Source organism: Orbicella franksi, chromosome 2, assembly GCF_964199315.1.
Source record: "Orbicella franksi chromosome 2, jaOrbFran1.1, whole genome shotgun sequence".
NCBI lineage: Eukaryota > Metazoa > Cnidaria > Anthozoa > Scleractinia > Merulinidae > Orbicella > Orbicella franksi.
The window spans coordinates 19,130,194-19,154,271 of NC_138146.1; the positions used below are offsets into that span (position 1 = coordinate 19,130,194).

General features: G+C 40.3%; 1 protein-coding gene across 1 annotated transcript in view; it reads right to left on the reverse strand.

The window, feature by feature from the left end:
* Positions 1–5,435: 5,435 nt before the first annotated feature.
* LOC145478451 (uncharacterized) overlaps positions 5,436–24,078 on the reverse strand; it is a 38,064-nt gene continuing 19,421 nt past the window's right edge. Inside the window, exons 13-26 of the mRNA XM_081456480.1 lie at positions 23,400–23,582; positions 22,495–22,777; positions 19,683–22,019; positions 19,283–19,481; positions 16,873–16,949; positions 15,638–15,839; positions 14,602–14,726; positions 14,073–14,258; positions 13,184–13,267; positions 12,907–12,972; positions 12,322–12,402; positions 11,545–11,797; positions 10,879–11,082; positions 5,436–7,793 (exon numbers count right to left, since the gene is read on the reverse strand). Coding sequence (XP_081312606.1) covers positions 7,360–7,793; positions 10,879–11,082; positions 11,545–11,797; positions 12,322–12,402; positions 12,907–12,972; positions 13,184–13,267; positions 14,073–14,258; positions 14,602–14,726; positions 15,638–15,839; positions 16,873–16,949; positions 19,283–19,481; positions 19,683–22,019; positions 22,495–22,777; positions 23,400–23,582 — 4,714 coding nt within the window. The 3' untranslated portion in view covers positions 5,436–7,359. The remainder of the gene's footprint in view (positions 7,794–10,878; positions 11,083–11,544; positions 11,798–12,321; positions 12,403–12,906; positions 12,973–13,183; positions 13,268–14,072; positions 14,259–14,601; positions 14,727–15,637; positions 15,840–16,872; positions 16,950–19,282; positions 19,482–19,682; positions 22,020–22,494; positions 22,778–23,399; positions 23,583–24,078) is intronic.

The following is a 24,078-nucleotide window of genomic DNA, read 5'->3' on the forward strand; positions in this document are numbered from 1 at the left end:
TGTGTAATACACGTTACCACTGATAACATAACGCTGCCTTTCGTTTTGACTAAGGTTTTGTTCCCTTAAGTTATCGTGTAATATATTTTTAATATTTTATTTGATTATTTTTCTCCGACTGTATCTTCATCGAGTAATTTCTTTTCATAATTGAAGTCTTTATTATACAACAGAGGTTCAAGAGCTATCATAATAGACCTTTGAGAAGTTTCAATTTAAAATTACTGGAAATATATTCGAGGCTTCTTAGTCTAGTCTCGTGCATGCCCAGTTCTCATATGTCGCTGGCATTCATATCCCAGTTAAATCCACAGTGTATCTGCGAGATACCGCCAATGTACTCAAGCTCTTGCGGTACTTTGCCAACAACTCGCTGTCCGCCATTTTGGATTCTAAAGAAGTGTGGGATAAATCGAGTCTACGTGAGATTAACGACCAAGCATTCCTCGATGATGTGCTCATATAATATCTTTTCCCAGTTTGTCCACCCGAAGTACCGCCGGCGTGCCGACTGAAGATAATTGAAGACCTGGTTAAGCCTCTATATAAATAGAAACTATGAGTGCTAAGATATAACAGAACCGCATTTTTGTCAGAATTGCCAGCGGCATCAACGCCTTATGAGCGGAGCCGCCGACTATGTTTGTTTTATTTTTTTGCCTTTTGTAAAGATATTTACAAAATATTAACATGTAAGGCCAGGAAGCCTTTTGAACTTTTCAACATATAATTGCACACGCCTCAAAGTTCTAGTGGCTCCATGCTGCAATGTCTCTATAAGCTCAACCGCCTTAGAAGCTCCTTCTGAAGTAACTTAATAAACTTCTTTTTTCTATGTTTTGCGTCCCGTCGATGTTTCCGTTTGGTCTTGTTTAGTAGGTGGTATCGGATGAAGTGACAGTACCGGTGTTTCGTGGCGCCTTTGCGTCCGCTCCTCGGCTTGCCTTGGCGGGAAAACCCAATGAACCATTTTGGATACTTGACTGATTTATACTGGACGTATCCCTCAGAATACTCCTCTTTAAAGTCACCTGACTTCATTGCAGCAAACTTCTGTTTCCTCACCTGGATACAGTTCACAACTGTTAGCTGATTCACGCATTTTTGTGTAAAGTCCTATTTGTGGAGAGACGGGGGCGTGTCTGAGGAAAGGGCGGGAACGTCTGTAATGAAGGAACAGTCAAGGGCAGTGCAGGGGTTGTTTCTGTTATACCTGTTTATGTCGGGGACGGGGACTTAAAAGAGGGAATTGTACACAAGTCTATCGCGGTGTTTTTTTTCTTTTTGTATAAGGCGTGACGCAAGAGAAACGCCGAAATATTACAATTCTAACAGGTTCCAAGGTTCAAGGAAATAAAACAAAAGAATTTACATCAAGACTGACTTCGCCTCAAGTTAGAATCTTACGCAAAACAATTCTCACCCTTGTGACGAGTTTTCCTTTCTTGTTCAGGCAGAGATAGCAGTTAGTGGTCTCTCATCGAATCTTTATCCGACCAAAGAAGTCTGACTCCAACACCAGTCTCGCTAAAACACGAAAACAGAATGATATCAGAGCAAAGAATAAATAACACTGAAAGGAATCTAAAAGTAAGGCAAAAACAAAGCTGTCAGAAGTGCAGTGATCATGACACAGCCAGTTCTGACTTAGGATGGCTCACGATACTCAATCGTTCAAGTCCTAGGCATTCTATCATACCTGAGTTTCCCGATCGTGATAATGCAGTCCACAAAAAAAAATGTGCAAATTTGCAAGGCACCTCTTAGTAAATAGAATCAGATGGATATGCGGTGCTACGTACGTGCTCTGAACTGAACTGATTCTAGAGTTTGCATCAGGGGGGTATAGAAATATGTTTTGGCCTGAAATACAGTATGCTTTTGCAGAGTCGGATGTCTGGAAAATCCGTCCCAAAAAAAACTCCAGGGAGTGTACGCCCACAGAAAGAGAAAAGAACTGAAACGTTCTTTAACATTTGCCCCTACAAACTGTGTCGCCAAGGACAGAAGAATGATTCTCATTTTTTTTTACTCATCATTGTTGGCACAGAAACATGTGGCATAAGTTTAAACGTAACATTTTCAGTTTTCGAGAAGAGAACGATGCTTAAGGCGGAAGTCGTTTTGAGTTAACTTTCAGTGTTGCTCTGTTGACGGAAAATGCATATGTTCTTGCTGAGAGGCCCCGGTTCTTTGGTTGACTTGATAACCGAACGACGAACATCTGGAGTCTGGAGGAGCGAGGGCTACGACCTTTCCCGATCACGTCTACTCCGGCCCTATACTAAATCGACCTAAATCACGACATAAAACTCTTAACACAATTTAGTAATGGTCTCACAGCAAACAAGACCAACCTGACGACTGAAAGGAATAAAACGAATCTACTCTGCTATGAAAAAACAAAAACAAAATCAAAAACAGTGTGACGCGTACTTACATAAATGTTCTCTCCCAGTACATGAAAAATACAGAAGTTAAGTTCGGTTTCCGTTTGAATCAGTTAAACATAAATTAACAAGCCCCTTACCATAATGTGAGCCGTTTTTCCCGCGAGCATCCAACTCTGTTTTCTTGATTTGAATAAACCGCCCCGATGATCTAGAATAGACTTGAACCTTTTTCTTAAAAGGGAGGCCAGGCCCAAAGTCGCAGACCTGGCACAAGGAAAGAATAAGAAAAGTCAGTTTGATCTCTTATCACAGGCGTAGTGATGCTGGCTCCGTGTTACATATCTTACCTTACCAATGGACTTCATCGTTGGACAATAAGGAGTTGGAGCTGGTAAACGTCTGTCTGGCGAACTCTCCATTACAGGACTCAAAGCTAATGGAAGGCTAAAAATGATAGAGATGTTTTGTCAGTCATAATGAGAGAATTATAGCAACACCTGGGTGGCGTGTTAACTCAAACAGGACGTTTTCAAACTGTCAAGAATTACAGGATTAAAATAAGGCCACTGATACTCAAGGACGAGAGCTTGGTCTTCATGGCAAAGTTGCAGAACTGCAAGCAATTCTGCTTTGTAAAGACGTGTGCTATTAACATCAACTGACGTGGTTGTGCACTTTTATACTGTTCGTTGCATGATGGCATCAAGTGGCGCTTCATGAGCGAAAGCGAGACGAGTGGGATTTTATGAAACGCACGTGCCCAATCTATCCAGTTACTCCTAACCCCCGAAATGAAATCAAAGTTTCTCTTTGTTCGATCAGTGGTTAACTGATATTTTTTTTATGATGGATTTCCGAAAATATAAGACTTGACACAATTGACGAAATACAGGATTAAAAAAAATTTACAACATTTTCTCCCTCACCACAAAGGAAATGAAACACAGCTCCTACCCAATCGGTTTATTTGTCGTTAGTTTGTTTGATTTCCAAACTGTTTGGACGCCCACTCACTCCGCCCTACTCAACCTTTTTCACAAGAAATACATACATTTTCGATCAACACCACCAACTGTGCTAAGGATATTTTCCTTTTGGCGGAGAAATCACAGAAAACCATACCTGGAGCAATTTCGTTCCGTCAATTCTAAGAGTTAACATACGTTTAGAAAATATAAGACAATTTTGGAATCTCGTAATCTGTTGAGTTTGGAAAGTAAGTAAAAAACTACACCTCTATGATTATGTAGACTTCTTGTTACAACCTATTAATCAATAAGGTTTGTTTCGATATCATCTTCAATTTCCGGTGTTAAAGTCCTCTTTTTTAAAAACCTCATATAATTATATGACTATTTTCAATATACCCAGTAAATTTGACTGAAAAGAGAAAAGGGGTGAACATTGTTTCTTTACAGTAGGGTTTTCCAGAATTTCCAATAAAAAGAAAATCTTTAGTACAGCTACTTGAAACCTGGATTACGGTTAAGAGGGAATGCGGCCCCTTCTGGATCACAGGGTGGGTGGCATGGCTTTAGAAACCATGGCTTTCAATTAGGGCGGGGGGGGGGGGGCACAAGTACTCCTGAGTCAAGTCCCCCACCCCAAAATGCAAGGAGGTTGTCACTTCGCAGAACTCGCAGTCTAAGCTAGATACCAATCATAGTTTCCCTACACCCACCCCCCCCCCCTCCCCCGACCAAACGGAAATTGACTTGTGTTTTCATGTTTATGGGAACCTCATAGTACTCAGGTCTGCAGTCTTTAGTGAATGTCTTCCTGATGAAATACAGACACCTGGCTTTTCTTCTGTTAAAGTTCGACTTCCTCAAGGGGTGCAATAAACCGTTCTAAAAGCAATTTGTATTGGAAAGATTTGAACTTTGCACACCAAAGTGATTTTAAAATCGTCTTTTCTGACAAACTTGACAAACGTTTTCGGATCCCTGCCGTCTCTCTAACATCGATTCGTCTGCCTCCGGGCCTCAATTACGATACTGCCTTCTTTTTGACCCAATGGTGGGCCATTGCTTTTTAGTTTTTGACATAACAGATGTAGCTTGGCCACCCAAGCTGACTGACGGAACACTGATTGCGCTGTCCGGTATTGTAAAGCTACAGGTAAAGAGTCCTGTTGTGTAACGAGATTCACGGACAGAAAAGATAATGCAGGTTAGAGGTAGAACAATCATTAGGTTATGATCAATATTTAGCCGTCAACATTGAAAACGTCCGAACAGCTGTTAACAGCGTTAACCGTCATGAAGGAGCTTTGCTTAAAGGGAAAAAAACCGAACTTGAATGTTGACGCCGGACACAGTAATAAACAGATGTTTGTCTGATCTCCGACTGCATAAAGAATTTCCTCGGTTTGAATGTTTCTAGAATTTTCGGCTTAAAATGGCCGAGGCGCTTATAAGAGCAAGGCCATAATTGCTGCTGGAATTAAAATACAACGGCCTCTTGGAAAATGGTGTAGAGTTAGGGAGTTGTTCTTAGTCCCAATCCTCCCGCGCGCCTCTGTTTTTCATTTTCATTCATTTATTTCACCATTATTTTATATTTCTTGGCCATTTGGCGAAAAAAAAGGTGGTTTGATCAAGACGTACATCCGGACTGGAAAAACATAGAATATCGCTTAATTGCTTGATCACCCTGGAGGGAAAGTATCCGATATCCAACCGAATGAGCATAACAGTTCTACAGTTTTCGTCAAAACAACTGCTTCATTCAACTGAGTGACGCAGCATTCTTCAGTGAATGATACTCCCCGAGAATTATCAACATTCAAATACCTCATCAACATTCAAAAAAAGTCTAGTATGTTATCGGATCGTTTTGCTTTTGTCACAGTTAGGTTTCTGGATGAGCATACTAACTGAAACAGCTTCAAAACAGGCAACGTATTTTGGAATTAGCCTCTTCGAACCTTTTGACTTCTTTGCTAACAAATCGTTTCCTGTATAGTTAAAAATGTTTGCTTTCAATCATACATTTTGTAATATAACTACTCGGAACCACAACCTCTAAGTATTCCTATAATTTTTTTTACAAAAAATATATTATTATTGATTGAATCTCTATTGAGTAACAAGATCTGACTTCTCATGAAAATAAACGATACCAAAAAAACACGATACGTCGCAAAATAAACCTAGCTATACCAAATACATTCAAGTCCAAATGTCTATGAGACCTAAAATTGATTCCACTCTTAAAACAGGGTTGCCACCCACCGGAACAAAAAAATCCTTGACTTTTCACTGACTGTAAAGCAATTTTCACTGACCCTGCAGGATGACTATTCTGGCCATGAATCAACAAAAATAAGGATGGCTCAGACAATTTTTAAAACAAAAATGCCTTGTCTATATACAAAAACATCTAATAAAATAATTTGCGACAACCTCAAGATAAAATTCCTTGACTTTTCACTGACTTTGAACACGGATTTAGAAACTCCCCGACTTTTCCCTGAGCTTGAATAAAATATACTTTTCCCTGACTTTTCCCCTGACGGTGGCAACCCTGTAAAAATCCTAAGACGGAAACTGTTACATGTAACTTTACATATCACTTTCTACATAATCTATTGAATCATTTACAATGAAGAAATTTACAAAATTTCGGATGTCAACGACTATCTGTCTCGTCATGGCCCATGCAATAGAAGTTATTTGCTCATCGCGACACAGGTGAAATTGCCATGATCAGCTACTACTCATTACATACAGTATAGCCAAAGATACAAGGTTATAGTTTGCACGATTTGAATCTATTTACACAAGATTGTATCCATGGAAATAAGGTAGAAGGCTACAAAGACGGGAAGAGAAGGTTGAAAAGTTGAATATTGATCACTTTTAGCGCTCAACGTGCCCCTTTCCCCTACCGTACTATAAAACAAAGAACCAAACAAAGAAAAAAACAAAACAAAAAAAGCACTAAATGAAAATAGAACTACAATAATTTTAGGGATTAATGACAGAATCAAACCCTTTCTTTTCCACACAAGACACATGCCAGTGTATTAACTCCATTTTTTTCTGAAACGAATGATGAACTGAACGCAAATTGAATTACTCAGAAAAGAACATTTACTGAGCTTGCAACCAGTACCTAGATTGTAATGGGTTTCACCGTGACGGGCTTAAAAGGTTTTATTTTTTGTGGTTTGACTCGCATCCATTTCTTCATTTACTTCAATTTCAGCCAAGTCACCACTCCACTTACTTCCAGTTAATCTTCGCAATAACATCCCAAGTGAAAAGAAAGATTCAAATTTGTCTTAGTACAACAAACGAGTTTGACCCCCTTACATGATATTATTCTACCATTGAAAGAATTAGTTAATGAAGTTATCTCTAACGTTCCAGAGAATTATCTTTTTACATCTAGGTTAAGATGGTGGCGTTAGAAGTTTTCTACCAAAAACAAAGAAACTAAATTTGAACTTTTGGGTCGCCAAGTAGAAAGGGGGGATAAACATCTTATGACAACTCAAGAGGAGACTACTGAAACTATACTGGTAGACAGTCACAGCGTTATACTGGAAATCCATCGCAAATCGAATTGGTTCTCCCTGAATGGTTGATTTTGGCTTAAATTAGCCCAATTGTTAAGTGTTGGACTGCGGTAATTTAGTGTTTCTACTAAAACAATTAGACTTGACGATCTCGTTTTGCGTGAGGGACATAAGTTACGGTCAACTCTGCTGTGCCTCGTTGACTCTTCGCTGATAGACACCACGAGCTCGTAGTCTAATTGTTAAGTACTAAACTGTTACTAAACTAAAGCTGCAACATCAACAATTGCTCAACGTAAACTTCAAAACAAACACCAAACTGTTGATTAAAAAACTTCTAGACGCAAATATCTGTCAAATGAAAGAGAGTTGAACAGTGGCCTTGTACTGTTAACAGACGCCACCTGGCCCTTGCCCGTTCAAATGACACTGGTAAGCTTTTCACAACGTCTGACAAATCGCACACTGGACATCCCTTCCTTCCTCTCTGCGAACAGCGTCATCCAAAAGATCCCTGGGAAGTCTCCTCAGAAAGCTCCGTGCTTCTTTCTCCGAATCTCTCCTGGCGTAAAGAACGCAGAGGATATGCTTCAGTTTATCTGGCAAATTCAAGCGGTCAGTGATGCCTAAAGCGATCTTGACATCGGTTCTAGAGCTGTCTTCTTCGCAAATAAACTTGTAAAACGCTTTGGGGTGATTGTAAAACGTTGCGTCTCGCTCAGACCGCACGCTGTTGACGCGGCTCCAGATATCGCTTGCGCTGCCCAAGAAATCATCATCGTCGTCATCACATTCGTCGTCAGCCTCTTCTTCAGAGTCATTTGATCCCGTGCGTGTGGATCGAGAGGTCGAACGAGAGCTGGAGGCTGGCGAACCTGTAAAATCCAAAGATAATCACTTGAAACGGCAACTAATCTAGTAACTCCACGTATCAGCACGTAAGGGACAGAGAAATCCTTGGAAACCTCTCACAAATCATGAGGTATGGTTTTCGACCACTTTCGTTTCCGAATTAATACAGGAGTTTAAACGGTTGAATGAGCCAAGACACACTAACAGTTTTGACTTTGGATAAATCTTCGAAGCAGACGACACTGCAGAGTCCCGCACACTTAAAAGAACTACTTAGAAAACAGAAACAACAACCTCTCTAGGAAATATGCGAAATCTGCGCCCGGGCTAACCTTTTCTAACTTTTATCTAGTTAATCCACAACAAATTTCTCCTCAATAACATAAATACCAAGACAGGCGTACGGGTTATTAACAAAAGGAATTAGTGCACTAGACGTACACTCAAATTCTCCAAACAAACGTAAAAAACGTACAGAGATCGGTTTGGAGAATTAAGAGCAGCTTCGCCTAAATATCAACTAGACTTGGAAATAGCGAAAAAATCGAATTTCTTCAAACTCGCCCAGAATGAAGCCCTACGGGCACTAGCTACAAAAATATTGTTTTAAGTTCGATAAATCAAAAATTATTTTTTTTACGCAATTTTTTCGTTCGATGCCCCAAATCGGCCAAAATCGATCGAAAATGAGCGGCATATTCAGAGGCTCGTAAACTCAAAAGTAAAAATCTTCATAACAAACTGATTGTACGTTGTATTTGTACTTCCTTTCTTGTATATTTAGAGCTAAACAGATCGCGATTTGATTAGAACTAAAATATTTGACGAATTTTCAAAGGTAACAACCCAAGACAGCTAAACAAGAGGTCTACATTTAGCCTATTTTCAAATGCTAAAAAGGCGTTCTGGTACACGGCTTTTCCCAAAACGACTTCTTTGGTCTGAAAGAGCATTGTTTCTTCTTCAAATTAGTGAAATAAAATTTTTGGGTAAATAAAATCGCGAGCGCTGAGATAGCGAACTAAATGCAGTACTTCTTCCTGAAAACGTGACCTTTGACCCAAGCGTAACGAAACCGAATACTGCAAGAAAACCCGGAAGAAAAGCAAACGCTTCGTTATTTTGAAACATTTTCAAGTGATTTCTCGCCGAAACCATTATTGCAAGAAACTATTTCCAGATATGAAATCTTACAGGGTCAAAGAAGGAGCTAAAGGGCGCATTTTGACACAATAACTTTGTTTGCTGAGAATTGAAGTCAATGACCGTTAACGAATTCCAGTGAAATTTGCGAACTTGAACTATGTTAGCCGATACTTACCTGAATATTTATATTTATAGCAGAATCGTCTTCTTGGATTAGCCTTCAAAAGATGCTGGATCCAGCTTTGGAAACCTCTAAAAGAAGAAATGGTCAATGTTCCGTGACCTGCCCGCTGCTATAAATTCCATGCACACGCCGACCGCATGTTTGTCGTAAAACTAACTGAACTCCACTGACAGTTTCCATAGGCAACCCCAAAATACACAATGCCGCAAAATGTAAAGTGAAATTGGCTGTCTTCGGGAACAGTTAGAAGCTAGAGTCACGTTCCATTGCCTTTAAAAAGTGCTTGATTTTACTTCGTTCACTCAGTAGTTACTGTCACGTTCGAATACTGTGTATCAGTCACGCCAAAACACTGCAGACCGTGCAGACTGAGTAAGTTTCCCATACAAAGTCTTTTACGCGTTTGTCTATTGAATCAAAAGTCACATACTGCGCTTGTGCTGCCTGTTGATAAATGACAAACTTTCAGATATATTGAACACCATTTTGTAACTAGCGCCAAAAAAAAGAGTCAAAATTAAAGGCTCAAACAAGTCTGCACGGTCTGCAGTATTTTCGCGTGACCGATTTGCGGTATTCGAACGTGACAGTAAGAAATACTGCTTGAACAAAGTCGACACAAACAAATAAAATCAAGCACTTTTTAAAGGTAATGGATCTTGACTCTAGCTTCTAACTGTTCCCGAAGACAGCCAATTTCACTTTACATTTTGCGGCATTGTTTATTTTGGGGTTGCCTATGGAAACTGTCAGTGGAGTTCAGTTCGTTTTACGACAAACATGCGGTCGGCATGTGCATGGAATTTATAGCAGCGGGCTGGTCACGGAACATTAAACATTTGTTTCCAAATGTGGATCCAGCTTCTTTTGAAGGTTAATCCAAGAAGACGACTCTTCTATAAATCAGTATAAATATTCAGGTAAGTATCGGCTAACATAGTTCAAGTTCGCAAATTTCACTGGAATTCGTTAACGGTCATTGACTTCAATTCTCAGCAAACAAAGTTATTGTGTCAAAATGCGCCTTTTAGCTCCTTCTTTGACCCTGTAAGATTTCATATCTGGAAATAGTTTCTTGCAATAATGGTTTCGGAGAGATATCACTAGAAAATGTTTCAAAATAACGAAGCGTTTGCTTTTCCTCCGGGTTTTCTTGCAGTATTCGGTTTCGTTACGCTTGGGTCAAAGGTCACGTTTTCAGGAAGAAGTGCTGCATTTAGTTCGCTATCTCAGCGCTCGCGATTTTATTTACCCAAAAATTTTATTTCACTAATTTGAAGAAGAAACAATGCTCTTTCAGACCAAAGAAGTCGTTTTGGGAAAAGCCGTGTACCAGAACGCCTTTTTAGCATTTGAAAATAGGCTAAATGTAGACCTCTTGATTAGCTGTCTTGGGTCGTTAATTTAGAAAAATCATGAAATATTTTGGTTCTAATCAAATCGCGATCTGTTTAGCTCTAAATATACAAGAAAGGAAGTACAAATACAACGTGCAATCAGTTTGTTATGAAGATTTTTACTTTTGAGTTTACGAGCCTCTGAATATGCCGCTCATTTTCGATCGATTTTGGCCGATTTGGGACATCGAAACGAAAAAATTGCGCAGAAAAATAATTTTTGATTTATCGAACTTAAAACAATATTTTTGTAACTAGTGCCCGTAGGGCTTCATTCTGGGCGAGTTTGAAGAAATTCGATTTTTTCGCTATTTCCAAGTCTAGTTGATATTTAGGCGAAGCTGCTCTTAACATGTTGATTGTATAAAACAACAAGCTCACTTCTATTACTCGGGGTGGTGACCTCGATATTATTGACCCTGATTTCTGGCTGTACATCCTCGTTGACAAACACCTTGCCTAGCTCTGTTCGTGCATTCTCTTCGTGCCCCTGACTTTGTCTTCTTCTTCCAGTTGAAGGCTGCCGGTCAAAACGTGGCGGAGGACTGACACAGATCAGCATTCCACGCTCCAGGAGGTACTGGCCTGTAAAATACAAACCCAAACAAGAGATTGGTTGATCCCGTACCTACATCTTCGCACTCTACAATCTAAATTAAAGGTTTGGGGTGGCAAAGGAACCAAGTGAACACGTTCTTTCAAACCAAGAATACAAAAGTTAAAAATGAATGAAACAAAACTGAACGCCTGTCTTACATGTAAGTAATAAAGAATTAAAACAAACTCTATTTATGATCTGCGATGTCGTTATGGAAGCTTGCAAGTATATAAACCTCAAGAGGTAACGCTTTGATGCCTAACTAAACTGGTTTAAGGCTGTTTAAGCTGGATCATTCCTCAAGATTCAGGTGTAAACAGGGTGCTAGGTAAGGCTAAGCCTTAAGATGGGAGGGACGAAGGAAGAGTTCGTTCAATAAAATATTTTTCTCCCCACCAAAGCGCAGCCACTAATCACTCAGTCAGAACACATACTAGTTACCAGCTCACCGAATTCCAATCCCGTTTCGGTCTCCGTGCTTCCAATGCACACACCCAGATTATCATATCCATTATGATGAACATAGTTCTCTATCCACTCAACTAGCGCCGCTCCTGAGAAACACTTGCGAGTGGCGTGCAGATCTTTGAGCATTGCCTGGATGACAAAATCTGCAGGGGCATTGGCACTAGCATTATGCGAGCTGACGCTGACCGATGACGTTAATTCGTCAATCCGAAACTGCTGCTGCGTAATGAGCATCTAAATGAAAAATGAAACAACATCCTCTTAATAAAGTGTTACTGCAAATGGAGACGTGAAAGACGTGTACCGCTAAAGAAGTGGAAGGCTGATGTGACTTCTACGGTTCGTGTTATTGGTTCATTTGCTGTTGTTTATTAATGTCGGTTTCCATTTGAAAATACACTGCTTCACATCTGTATCTAAAGGATGCTGTTTCTTGTATTACCCAAAAGAGACTACAAGCTATGAGCGGCTGGCGAGTTTCCACAAGAAATAGACGACGTTGTTGGTGTTGAAATAAAATGAAGATACTAATTTCAATCTAGATATACCCTCAACTGAACATCTCAATGTGAAAACGTACGTTTGAGGCCTAGCGTTACACCACAAGTTACACTGCTTAAAACCAAGAGAGGTAGTACAAGGTTTATTTACCAAAGGGCCGAGTATCCATGACACTTAACAACGTGTTTACAATAAAACAAAAATCCCTTGTCGCAATTTTGTTATTATTGTACTTAACTTTTGTTAGAGGTTCTCACCTGTTTGTAGAGGGAGTGGTACATGGAGATAAGCCGGTGTGTTGGGTTGGTGTATAACTGCAAGTACTGCACGGTGGGATCCTTGAAAATATCAACACATCAATGTTAGATATCACAACATAGCGTCCCCTTAAACTGTCTGTCTGTCTGTCTGCCTGCCTGCCTGCCTGACCGTCTGTCTGTCTGTCTGTCTGTCTGTCTGTTTCTTCCTAGTCTATCCTCCGTCAGGGATCACATTCTACATCCAGCCTCACCTCCTGTCCATAGTCAAAAGAGAATTATATTTCTGGCACCAAGATAATAAAGATTTCCACTAGCCAGAGACAAACCGCTTCGTCTGTAATTCTATGTTATCAGTTTGACTGTGTTGACTAACTGGTTCGGCCTAATGACAGATACCCAGGAAGGATGTATAAAGCACAAACATAGGTTAAGGTGAAGGCAAATAATGAGCGCTTTGAACCTTGCAGTAACTAATGCACCACAAACTCGGATCGACTCATTCGACAGCAAACAATTTCAGTCTTTTCGATTTAGCACATAGATGTAAACACCCTGTAGTTCAACGCTACCACTCTGACTCACCATGGGTGCGGCCAATGTATCGTAAGCCAATCCATCACCTCCACCGTAGAAAAACCGCATCAGGTACTGAAAAAAAAGAAATACACAGAAATAAATACGTGTGTAGGAGAAAATAGAGAACAGTTCTTAGGGACACAGAGTTCAAGACTCAGAGGACTATGACGTTTCACTAGAACTGAATACGTCTGGTGAATTATATTACTTTAAAGAGTGATGGTCAAATCATAAAAAAATATTTAAACATTTATTTCAAAGAGGAGAGAGAAAATACCCTTACCGCTACAGCCTGTAGGAGAAGCTGGCTTTGCTGTGAAGCTGAAGACTTTCTTCTCACCAAACGATGCGATTCCTCCTCGAAATTCTAGAAAAAGTACAGAGGAAAAACCAGTAAGGTTAAAAAGTAAGAATAAAATCAAAAATGCAACTCTCAAAATTTGTGTTTTTGTTGTTTTTATAAACTACTTCGACTGTTTATCACTGCGTTACTGAGCAAATGGAAGTATTTTTAACACTTATTGTTGGACTTGGATGGAGTGACCTACAAAAATGTACCACGTTCCGGCTAAACGACTAACCCAGTCTTGTGGCTAACATCACTATGTTTTTCAGATAGCCAAGAGGCTTAAACCTGTAGCTGTAGATCGTAAGGACTTGAGATTTGCAACCAAATGAGAGTGTAAGCATTCAGACCATATGCCAGGCTGACAGATCACTGATTCAAAAGGCTATCTTTATAGTCGCACGGAGCGGTGCAATGTGGCTTCCTTCCCAAGAGCTCTTTATGGGCGTCACACAATCGCGTGACGAGCCAAAAAAGAGTTTCTTCGTTGGAGTTGCCACTCGAAACATCATTAGAAATAATGTTCTCATCTTCCCCATCAAAAAAAAAAAAGAAAAGAGAGAGAGAGAGAGAGAGAGAGAGAGAGAGAGAGAGAGAGAGAGAGAGAGAGAGAGAGAGAGAGAGAGAGAGAGAGAGAGAGAGAGAGAGAGAGAGAGAGAGAGAGAGAGAGAGAGAGAGAGAGAGAGAGAGAGCGCGCGTAAGATCTTCCTTAGCTTTCCTTTTCAGACCGCGCTCGTCACTCTCGACTCAACGATTTCTTTACGCTCTATACCCTACTGGGAAGCCTGTGCACAGGTTACTCAGACAATAGCTGTCTAATACCGACCTGTGCCACTGCAGTCCAGAGGTCTGTGAGAAATCTATTGAAGCTTTCTGGGTACAAGACACCGTGAAATCTCTGTAATTCACGTGAGAGGAGTTCCATGGCCGGCGTCAGGCGTCTTCCGATGCTGAATCGGCAGAGATCGAGGTCAAGTAAAGACCGAAAAACCTGTTTGAAAAGCTTGTTTATCTGAAACAAATAAAGCATTGAAGACAATCCACACCTCTGAGTACTTTAACTTCAACCTTCACTGAAACTGTTCAGAGACAACTTTACTTGTTAACACGATAAGCTTTTATAAAAAAAATATTACAGTTAAAACAAATTTCCTTAGTTAGTGTAGCAAGGTGTAGTTCTTTATTCGACATGTTAATGGACAAAATCGATAACGAAGGCCACTCCAGGGGAACTGTGCGAGTTAATCTTCAGTAAATCCTAAAATGTTTTATTGACAATACTCCTTATTTTCGTCCATTATTTCTGCTGCTCTTTGCTTTCCTGGCTACTAAATCGATAGCGCACTTAAACTCACTCTGTAAATAACTAATTTAACTTGCGAAATCTCCAGTCTGCAAATGTGCTCAGTGTAATCATTCAGCGTCCCTGGCTCGCGAAGTGCTTCTGTTGCTGGTTGGGGAACATCACTTCTACCTTCGGCTGTCAAACAAAAAGCGATCACGCAACGTTAAATAATGCCGACATCAAAGTGACAAAACAAAAGCCAGTAGACACAAGGGATCAAATCCGTAGTAACGGTCGAGGTTGTTATTGCTGAATTCAGTTTCCTTTGCAACTGAGCTAGGATAGTTAGGAAAAGCATTCAAAGATTGCTGCGTGCACAGGAGAAAATATTTTGTTTTAGTTCCAAACAAACCTACATACAAATTTGGTTACTTTTCATTTTCTTTCATTTTCTTTTTGTTTTATCATTTACTTAACTATTTGTTTGCATCTTTTTTGTGTGTTTTTTCTTTTGTTTTCTTTTTGATTATGCATGTTATAACCACGGTAAAGCATATTATTTTTTTCTATCTACCCAGCTTGTTTAGTTTTCTTACTATTCTGAGTAGATTTTTTTGCCTAATTAAGTTAATTGTTTTATGCTGTTTTTTCCTTTTTTTGTAAATCTAGCAAAGCCTATTGTAGAGACAATGTACGAACTCACATGAAATTAAGGGTTCCCCACTGGGACTTCTACATTCCTTACACAGACTACCCTAGTGAAGTATTCAAGCCCAAACTCCCTCATATATCACGTAAGAACTACTATAATAGTACAGTTTATTCTGCAGAAGTATCTCCAAACTTTCCTAATCTAAAGTCATATTATTTTGTCAAGTTCTTTTCCCAATACGTAGACCGTTTTAGCTTGGGCGGTTTGTTGCCCCATTTCAAGACTCTTTGCAACTCTTGCTTTCTAATTGTCAAATAGTCGTGTGAATATGAATGAATATTTTTAGATGGTAAAAGAACACCCCTCCAGAGAATATCATGTGGCCTGTAATGGGAACACAACCCACCCAAGCTAAAAAGGTCCATAGCATCAAATAAATAAAAAAATAGGCTACCTGTACAACTACTGGGAATGCCATCCAGGCTCGGTCCATGCTCGCAGTACGACAGTGAAAGTTCATATTCAGAACTGCTTACAAGACGCCGATGATGATCAGATAGCATGGAATTAGGACTGCTAATAGCCGATGTCACATGGTCTAAAAGCCACGAGAGAATGCTCCTCAAGACGACGACATTACTCATTCTCACTGCCATCTGAGGAGAGAGAACAACACATAGAAAATGGCGGTCACTGACTAATATCGTTCCAGTTTTACGGGCCGGGAGAAGCCAGATAGCTCTCTGGTGCCCAAGATAACTCCGGTTTCCTACATATAAAGGAACTAAGGGAAATGCTACTCCCCTGATGGGATCTTAGTCTATCATTATACTCACCCTCCCCCCCCCCCCCCCCATTCGCGCATAATGTAAGGGTGTTCATAACACACCCCTGAGTGAACACTTTAAAACCCCAGCCAGGCCCGAATCCTGATCCATCGATCAATACTACAGACACTTACCCACTTCATACATGTCTTCAATATTGGTATTATTTTTACTAATGCTAAATTTAGCATTTGGGGTAAAAAGTCCAAGTTCTTGAAAAAAAAAAAGGACACATCAAAGTACAAGTGTGCTGATTGGTTAGGTGTTTGCTTTCTTCTCAAATTGGAAACAATTCATTGTATTTTGCAAACAGATGAAATTTATACCTTTTGGTATCAACATTACAGAATTCTCGAGTTTGTCTTTACAAAATATTTTATACACAGCGCTAGCTGGGCAACTTTGATTGCCGATTAACAGCATTCCCCAATGTCATTTCCTTTCTTCTGATGTGCTTAACTTTGCAGAAATAGTGAGAAGATTAATGTTGAGTTTTTTTTAAACTACTATTGGGGTAGAAAGTGTCAGTTCAGGCCCCAGTTGTTCGAAGGCTGGATAACGCTATCCACCAATAAATTGCTATCCAGTGGATAAGATGGTTGCATCTTTGATATGCCTTAACGTGAGTGCATGATGCACTTATGAGTTCATATGTGCCAAGTCATTGTTTGCCAGTAGATAAGTGTTAACAACAACAACAAAAAACTATTTAACCAGTGGATAGCATTATATACCTTTCAACACCCTGGACCAGATGGACAAGAGCTGGGTGGTTTGCCAGTGAAGGAATACAAATGACAATCATCAATTCAAATGCTTTTTCATGTTATCTTTTTGTGTAACCGTACAATGTGAAACAAACCTGTTGAGTAAGTGGTTCAAATTCACCGGGGTTCATGGTTGTCCTGGAGATTCCATCACATGGCGGTATAAATGCCCCTAAACCACAAAGAAAATTACAGCAAGATTGATGTCAAAAAATGTAAACAAAATGCCTGTTAGTTTATTTTGTTTCCACGAGCCTTGGTAAAAAGGTGACCCTTCATGTGATCAGTAAAAGGCCCTACATGTATGTTCATTGCAAATGATAAGGAATGCCCAAAAGCAGCAACAGCAGCAACAACAACAACAACAACAACAACAACAACAAGCTATTTCTCAGAAAGAAATATTGCTTCGTTTCCGGAAAGATATCCAAAGTCTGAGAAAGGCTGGGGTTTTGATATCTTGTGGATGAGAAGTCCTGGGGTGAGGGGGATATGTGCTAATGCGCCGCTTTGCACCGCACTGATCTGCTCAGTTGCCAGAGCCTGGGGTTTTTCGTCAAGGTGAGGTTTAGTACTGAGCCTATTGTAAAAGAGAAAGGGCTAATTAATTTAAGTTGTCTACACATGAATCAGTTATTATAGTCAACGCACTTTGAAATGTATTTACTTGTGATACTTCACTTTGACCCTGCCGTACGGGAGGGGGGGGGGTGCTCCCTTACATGGGCTATATAGGTATGTTCAGCGTCAGAGGGACATGTTTTTTTAAGACATTTTAAGTCAGAAGTACAGTATCGATTTTGGTCATATTGGTCTCAAATTGGGTATGATTTTTGCACTCTAGTCTTGAATTAGTTATGTTTTTTAGAAGAAGCTACTTTTTTCATCATTATCGATAAGACCAGCAACTAAAACCATTCACAATACCTTTAGCATCATTCTGAACTAGAGAACTACGGCAGGTCTGAAACAGGGTATTAATTTAAGGGTCAGGCCATAAATAGGTTAGATAAATCGCAGACTTTGATCTTAAATAGGGTAAGTGCTTTGGGAAGCGGGCCGCACAGCCCCGCCAAATTTTTCAGAAATTCAAAGTATTGTGTGTGAGGCTAAATAAAGCTAAGAGGCAAAAGCATTTGACGCATAATTTTTCCATTTCTGTGCCGGGCAGTCCTTGATTCGAGGATGGATGCGGCACTCTACGTTTCGTTGTCAGTGACGCAGTATATTTTTCTTTTTAAAAGACGCCTCACGTGTGACAACAGTTGTGCAATTATTCCTTTACTTTCGCTTGAATCTTACGAAGCTAGAATACAAATCCTATCGGTGTTTTCATGGAATCAGCTTTTGAAATGCCGCTGTATGCCGAAATACAAATTTTCTTTTTTTTAAAAGCGCGCTCTAAGAAGTAAAGCTACTGGAATTGTGGCGGAAAATTCGAGAAATTCAACTAAATCTGGAAAATGTGGACAGCAACGATATGAAGAAAACCTCATAAAAAAGCCATATTGTGCCTATTTTGCAATATACCAACGTTAATTAAAATACAATATGATGAATCAGTTACCTTCCACAATATATCGTATCTGTAGTATCGTCCAAACGCACCAAATGCGTGTTCTTTTCCCGTAAACAGCCACAGAATAGGGGCGGGATTGTTATTCCTGACAAGTGTTCTGATTGACCAAAATTTTGTCGCCGTAGTTGTGATCTTAATCACATTTAAATCAAACACGGAAACCGATATCTTCGTTTCTCTAGAATACATCGTTTCAGTAAGACTTACGAACATTTAAGTCGCCTATTATTTCTACCTGCATGACATTTTAATTTCCTTTTCTTTCCGTGTCACGAAATAAAATTTAATTTCGAGAAGTTATTTTTGCTGAACATGTTTACCTTGTGAATTACAAGCGTTTACCCTGATAACATTCATACTCACTATGTCAATAAATCACTCTGAAACGGAAAACAGTACCATTTCTTTGCTGAACTAAACAAAACTAACTGTCCTAACTGCTGCCATCGGCTTAAAATATCGCATTGGTGGTCAAATCGCGTGGTGTGGCGGTGTCTCTACTTCGAAAATATATTTCTTTTTCACTATCACTATCAAGTCCAGTTCGCAGTTTTCTTGTGTAAGATAATACCGAGAAACGAGAGTTTCACTGAAAAGTTGCAAATGACACATTTTGTTAAGATGCACCGAGTTTGGGCTGAAATTTTGCCGCCGTATAATTTACATTAAAAATTACAAACTTTACTCTGATTGGATATAACAAATCACTATATACATAGTTCACCCCTGAACTGAAAACAAGACTGTTTCGTTTCTGAGGAAACGAAACAAAAAACACTAAGAAGACAGTAATCTCTAAAAGTCTCAGAGATTTGGTTCTTCGATCAGATGTTCTGACCAAGAAAATTGCGATTCCTTGCTTGCCTGTAACTGGTGACTCCCTTTTATCAGAGGAGATAAGTTAAAGTATGTAAAATTCAACTTACCAGTACTATCCCTTGTGTTACAGCACTGTCTAGCGATAGGATTATAACGGCACCCCTGTAAATGTCCTGAATCCCGCAAAGTTCTGAGATGCCTTTGGACTCGATCACCCAGAATTTGAGTTAGAAGTTCGTCTGGTAACCCACAAGTCTCCATTCCAAGGACATTGTCCGAGTACAGCCTTACAAACGAAAACATCACCTGCACAAAAACATATTCAAAGAATCTGTTAGATTAAAATGTATCTTTGACACAGGCCTCAATTAACTGCCACAGCTAAAAGTGACTTTTAAAATAGGGATTTTGCATATAATATAAATGCAGTCTCCTGATTAGCTGTATTCTGTAATGTGGAGATCAGTACGGAGAATTTGTCGGTCGATATCAGGAAATGATCAGTACCTGAATAAGCCTGTGGTTAAGTCTCCTTTTGATTTCCAACGACTCATTCTTCAGGTCTTCATCTGCTGATGTGGAGAAAGCAGTAGCTGCATGTCCACCATTCTGGGAAGTTTCATCTGGGCAAAGGATCTTGCACAGATGACACGCAAATGCCGTCAGACGGTTCACAGCACAAATCACATCCACGAACGAACTAGAAATTGGCAAAACGTGTGGCTTATCATCGCTTGAATGATTGCTCTCTGAGTCGTGATCACTCCCATCATTGCTGCTTACTCCATCAGACTTCAAGGCACTACCACCAGATCTTGCAGTGTGAAAGCTCTCTATAGACCCAACAGCACTGACAAAACTGCCACATTCTGACCATTTAGAGCCAGCTGAGCCAGAAGCGGTGTCACGCAGTTTAGCAAAGAGTCTGTTTTGAGGGGCCGGGATTTTCACTGGAGCACTAGGCCTTGGTTGGAGCACTGTGCTTTTCTTGTCGTCATTTGCTCCCTGGCTGCGTACATCGTGTTTTCGCTTGTCTCCTGTTTCAAGACAACTTTGTCTTGCTGGGCAAGTTCGACAAGAGGTTCTCCGATCACTTCCATCACGTCCCAAACTACTTATTCCTTCCTCTTCATGCTCAATCACTGGAACAATGGTACGGAAACCTAACTCTGGAGGAGAACGTATCTTTGATGCCCCTTTTCCAGAACCCTCCTTTCGCTGCTGTTTGCTGCTGTCCCCATTGGGCACAGACTTTGAAAAAGCAAAAGCTCCGTCACTAGAAATGGCTTTACTTTGTGACATCTTTGTCTTACCTTCATCTTCAATGAAGTTAAAGGAATCAGAAGTGTGAATGGATTCATCACTGTATGATTCATCACTGGTATCATTCTCAATTGGGGTGCTTTGGTTCCTAGACTCAGAAGCTTTGGAATAGGATGAGCATTTTGAAATGGAATCTCTTTCAAGGATCAAAAGCTCACCATCATCTTCTATAAAATCTTGTTTTACAGTCGGTGCAGGATCTGTCAAAATTGATGCACACTGCTCTCCTTCGACCTTTTCTGTGTCTTCTATTGGTTGGTCCACCAAAGGCTTTATGTGGTTTTCAGTCTTATCCAATCCACTCAGTTGTGCAACCCCAGGGTTTGTTTCGTACCCAGGATGTAGCCCACCTGTTTCTTCAAGAGGTTCTCGAGTAATGGTTAGCACCGAACTTTCTCCTTTCTCGTGGGGCTGCATCACACAGTTTCCTACAGTCATACTTGCCCCAGAACGTTCTACTTCGGTCTTCTCTGTGTTACATCCTAACTGATCTAGCTTGGGTCTAGTATTGTTTTCAGCTTCCACCGAGGGACACAAAGAACTATTTGACTGTGAGCTTTCAGGATGATGACCATTCTCAAGACCCTTCACCACACTTCTATCCTCCTTCGTGTTCGGCCCAGAGGCTTTGACTTCATCCTCGGCGCTACCGTCCAACTGCTCTTTCATGGATACAATGTTGTTTTCAACCTCCTCTAAGTTGTTTAAAGATCCACTAGGCTCTGCATCTTCGGAGTGTTTACCATTCTCAAGAGGCCTCACTGCACCGTTTTCTGCCAACTCTGCCCCATCATTCTCTGCCTGCCCAGAAAGAGAAGGTTTCTTGGACTTTTGTCCTTCTGAATCCTCCACCTCTGAAACACACTGAATTTGCTCTACATCGTCTGCATGCTCTTCGCATTCTTCTGTACTAAACTTGTCATCATCTTGTCGCTTGTCATTCTCGTGTTCTGATGCACTTGGTTTGGTATTTTCAAGGTTATCTGACATCTTCACTGTAGTGAGCTCCTCATTTCCTTGTTGGTCTAATGTGATGCTCTCCTTTTCACTTAGCTCATCACACCGAGCATTGCCCTCGTCGTTTTTTACAATTTGTATCGCCTCTTTCATGATTCCATTACCATCTTGCGCAGTGGCAGAATAGCTCATTGACTCCCCAGTGCTCCTTGGTTTCGCCAGACTTGAAGAACATTGTTCCTGATGTTTATGCGGGTCAACCGCAACACTTTTTGGTGATTCTTCTTCAATGGATTCTCCTTGACTGCTGGGATGGTGCTCTACAATTTCAGGCTTGGGTTGCCCTCTAGGAAAATGGATTTGGGCAACAACCTGCTGTGTATTGTCTGATTTGGGTGTATTTCTCCGAACACCTCTTGCAGTCTCTTCATCTGAACTACTATCAAAAGACAGACTGGGTTGCCGGCGTTTTGGACTTTTCACTCTGGTTGGGGGACTGGAGCCTAGATGGATTTTCCTTGAATGAAGTGGCTCTTTACCTCTAACTCCTTTAGAGGCAGTAGACTAAAAACAAAAATAAAACAATCATTAAACTCCTGGCTAATATGAAACAAACACGATAGTCAGTGATAAATTAAGAAATCAGTTTCTCCCCTAACTATCAATCACATGGCAAAACAATGCAAAATTGCTTCAGTTGTTGAATTTCAAACTTGAACTTGATTGACATCGAAATGGTTTTCCGTCAACCTCGCCCCAAGGGTCCTTGGGAACAAGGTTGCGTTTCCAGCATGAGAATGGTGGGAAATAGGATTACTAACTAGAAAGAAAAATTAGATAAGTGTAAATTTAATGCTTATTTCTGATAGGTTTTCATCTCAATAGAATTGATTTCCAGACTCAAAAATTTCACATTCAACACGTGCCAGGTAAAATAATATTTTGCTAAGCTTGCAATCTCGACAAACTCAACTGGAGACAAAGAAGAGGGTCTGTGGACAGGCTAGCAGCAATCTCATATAAGATATCAATGCCATACCTTGGAAGGCGTCCCAACAGAAGAGCTGACAGTTTTGAAAGCAGAATGCTGTGATGGTGTCAAGGACGGAAGGGAAGCAGACTTGGGACCAAGTGGCCCTGGTGCTGTCAGCCTTCCTGGCTGCATCTGGCGGCGTCTTTCTTGTTCTCCACTTATGTTCACCTCAACGGCATTCCATACATCATGGCTGATCAGCTGAGGAACAAGTGTTTGAAAGTAACGGCCAACAGCATCCAACCACTGCAGCGCAAACTCCTGAAAGGGCTCCCGCCATCTTTGATGACTGGAATACAACACAGAAATATTTACAGTGTTTACGGTTATGGCGATTTATTACAGTCATTACCTTCAGTAACATAGTGCGAGAACTTTGCAGCAGCGTAATGGTTGGTGACTCTATATCACACAGTCAGGGCACAAGTACATGTACTTCACTGTGGTCTTTGTGTTGCCCTAGTGGACTAAACTCTGCTACAGAGAAGAGGAGGTGATCTGTTGTTTGACTTGCATCCACCTAGGGGGGAGTTGCATCATTTCCTGGTGTTTTTGGTTGTGCAGGCCATTACTTAACAACTTTTTCCTTACTAAGCATATACACATGTAGCTAACAACAGCAACACGTAAATACATCCAGGTGCACTCTGAAGCACTGTGATTTGGCAACCAGATGTAGCCCACCTGTAGTACTGGCCACTACAGGGGTAGATGAACACATAAAGGAGGATGTACACATTATACCATAAAGATGTGGCATCAAATAAGACGTGTTATCAGTTACTATACAGGTGGAAGGGTGGAAATGATCTACACAATGACAAACAATGTTAAATCACCATTTTTAAAGGAATTATGCAACAATTTTTTTCATTCCGTTTTCTGATGCACATGCACATGCACATACTTACCTGTAGGGAATGTACTTTGACCATTCTTTGTCTAATTTTGATAATCGAAATGCCAAGCACAGCATCAAGGGCTCCACATTATCACGGCGTTGGGTTCGGGGTGGGTTTTCACACAGCTGTTGCACATCTGACATCAGCAAGGAATAAAACGTAACAGCCGCAAGCTCCATCATATCAAAATACCTGTAACAAAATGTAACCAATTACCCAGTCAGTCACGTCCTTACGCGGTGAAATTGCGAGTCACGCAGACAAGCAGCCAGTGTCTGTCTATCCCTTAATAAGAGAGACTGGCTTTCAGACAATCATTTGGAACAGTTAGCTAGTGGACTGCAGGCAGTCTTTCAGCTTTTTCTCATGAATACTGTCTGCATGATTGTACTAATTTTAAAATACTACTTAAAATATAAATCAGCAGTAAAAATTAACCACAATAGTATTACATGTATACTACCCTTGAACTTCTGAAACATGATAAGTTGCTCCTGGAATCTGTTATAGAGTAAGAATCTCTCTGGGATTCAGTGTTTAAGGGTATTTCAAGTTTATAGATGACATATACAATGAACATCTAGCAGACATTTTTTAATTGTACCAATTACACTGCAATGTGATCCATTTGAAATCAGCTGACAGAAGGATGAGATTCATTTGGAAAACACCCGAACAACAGCAATAA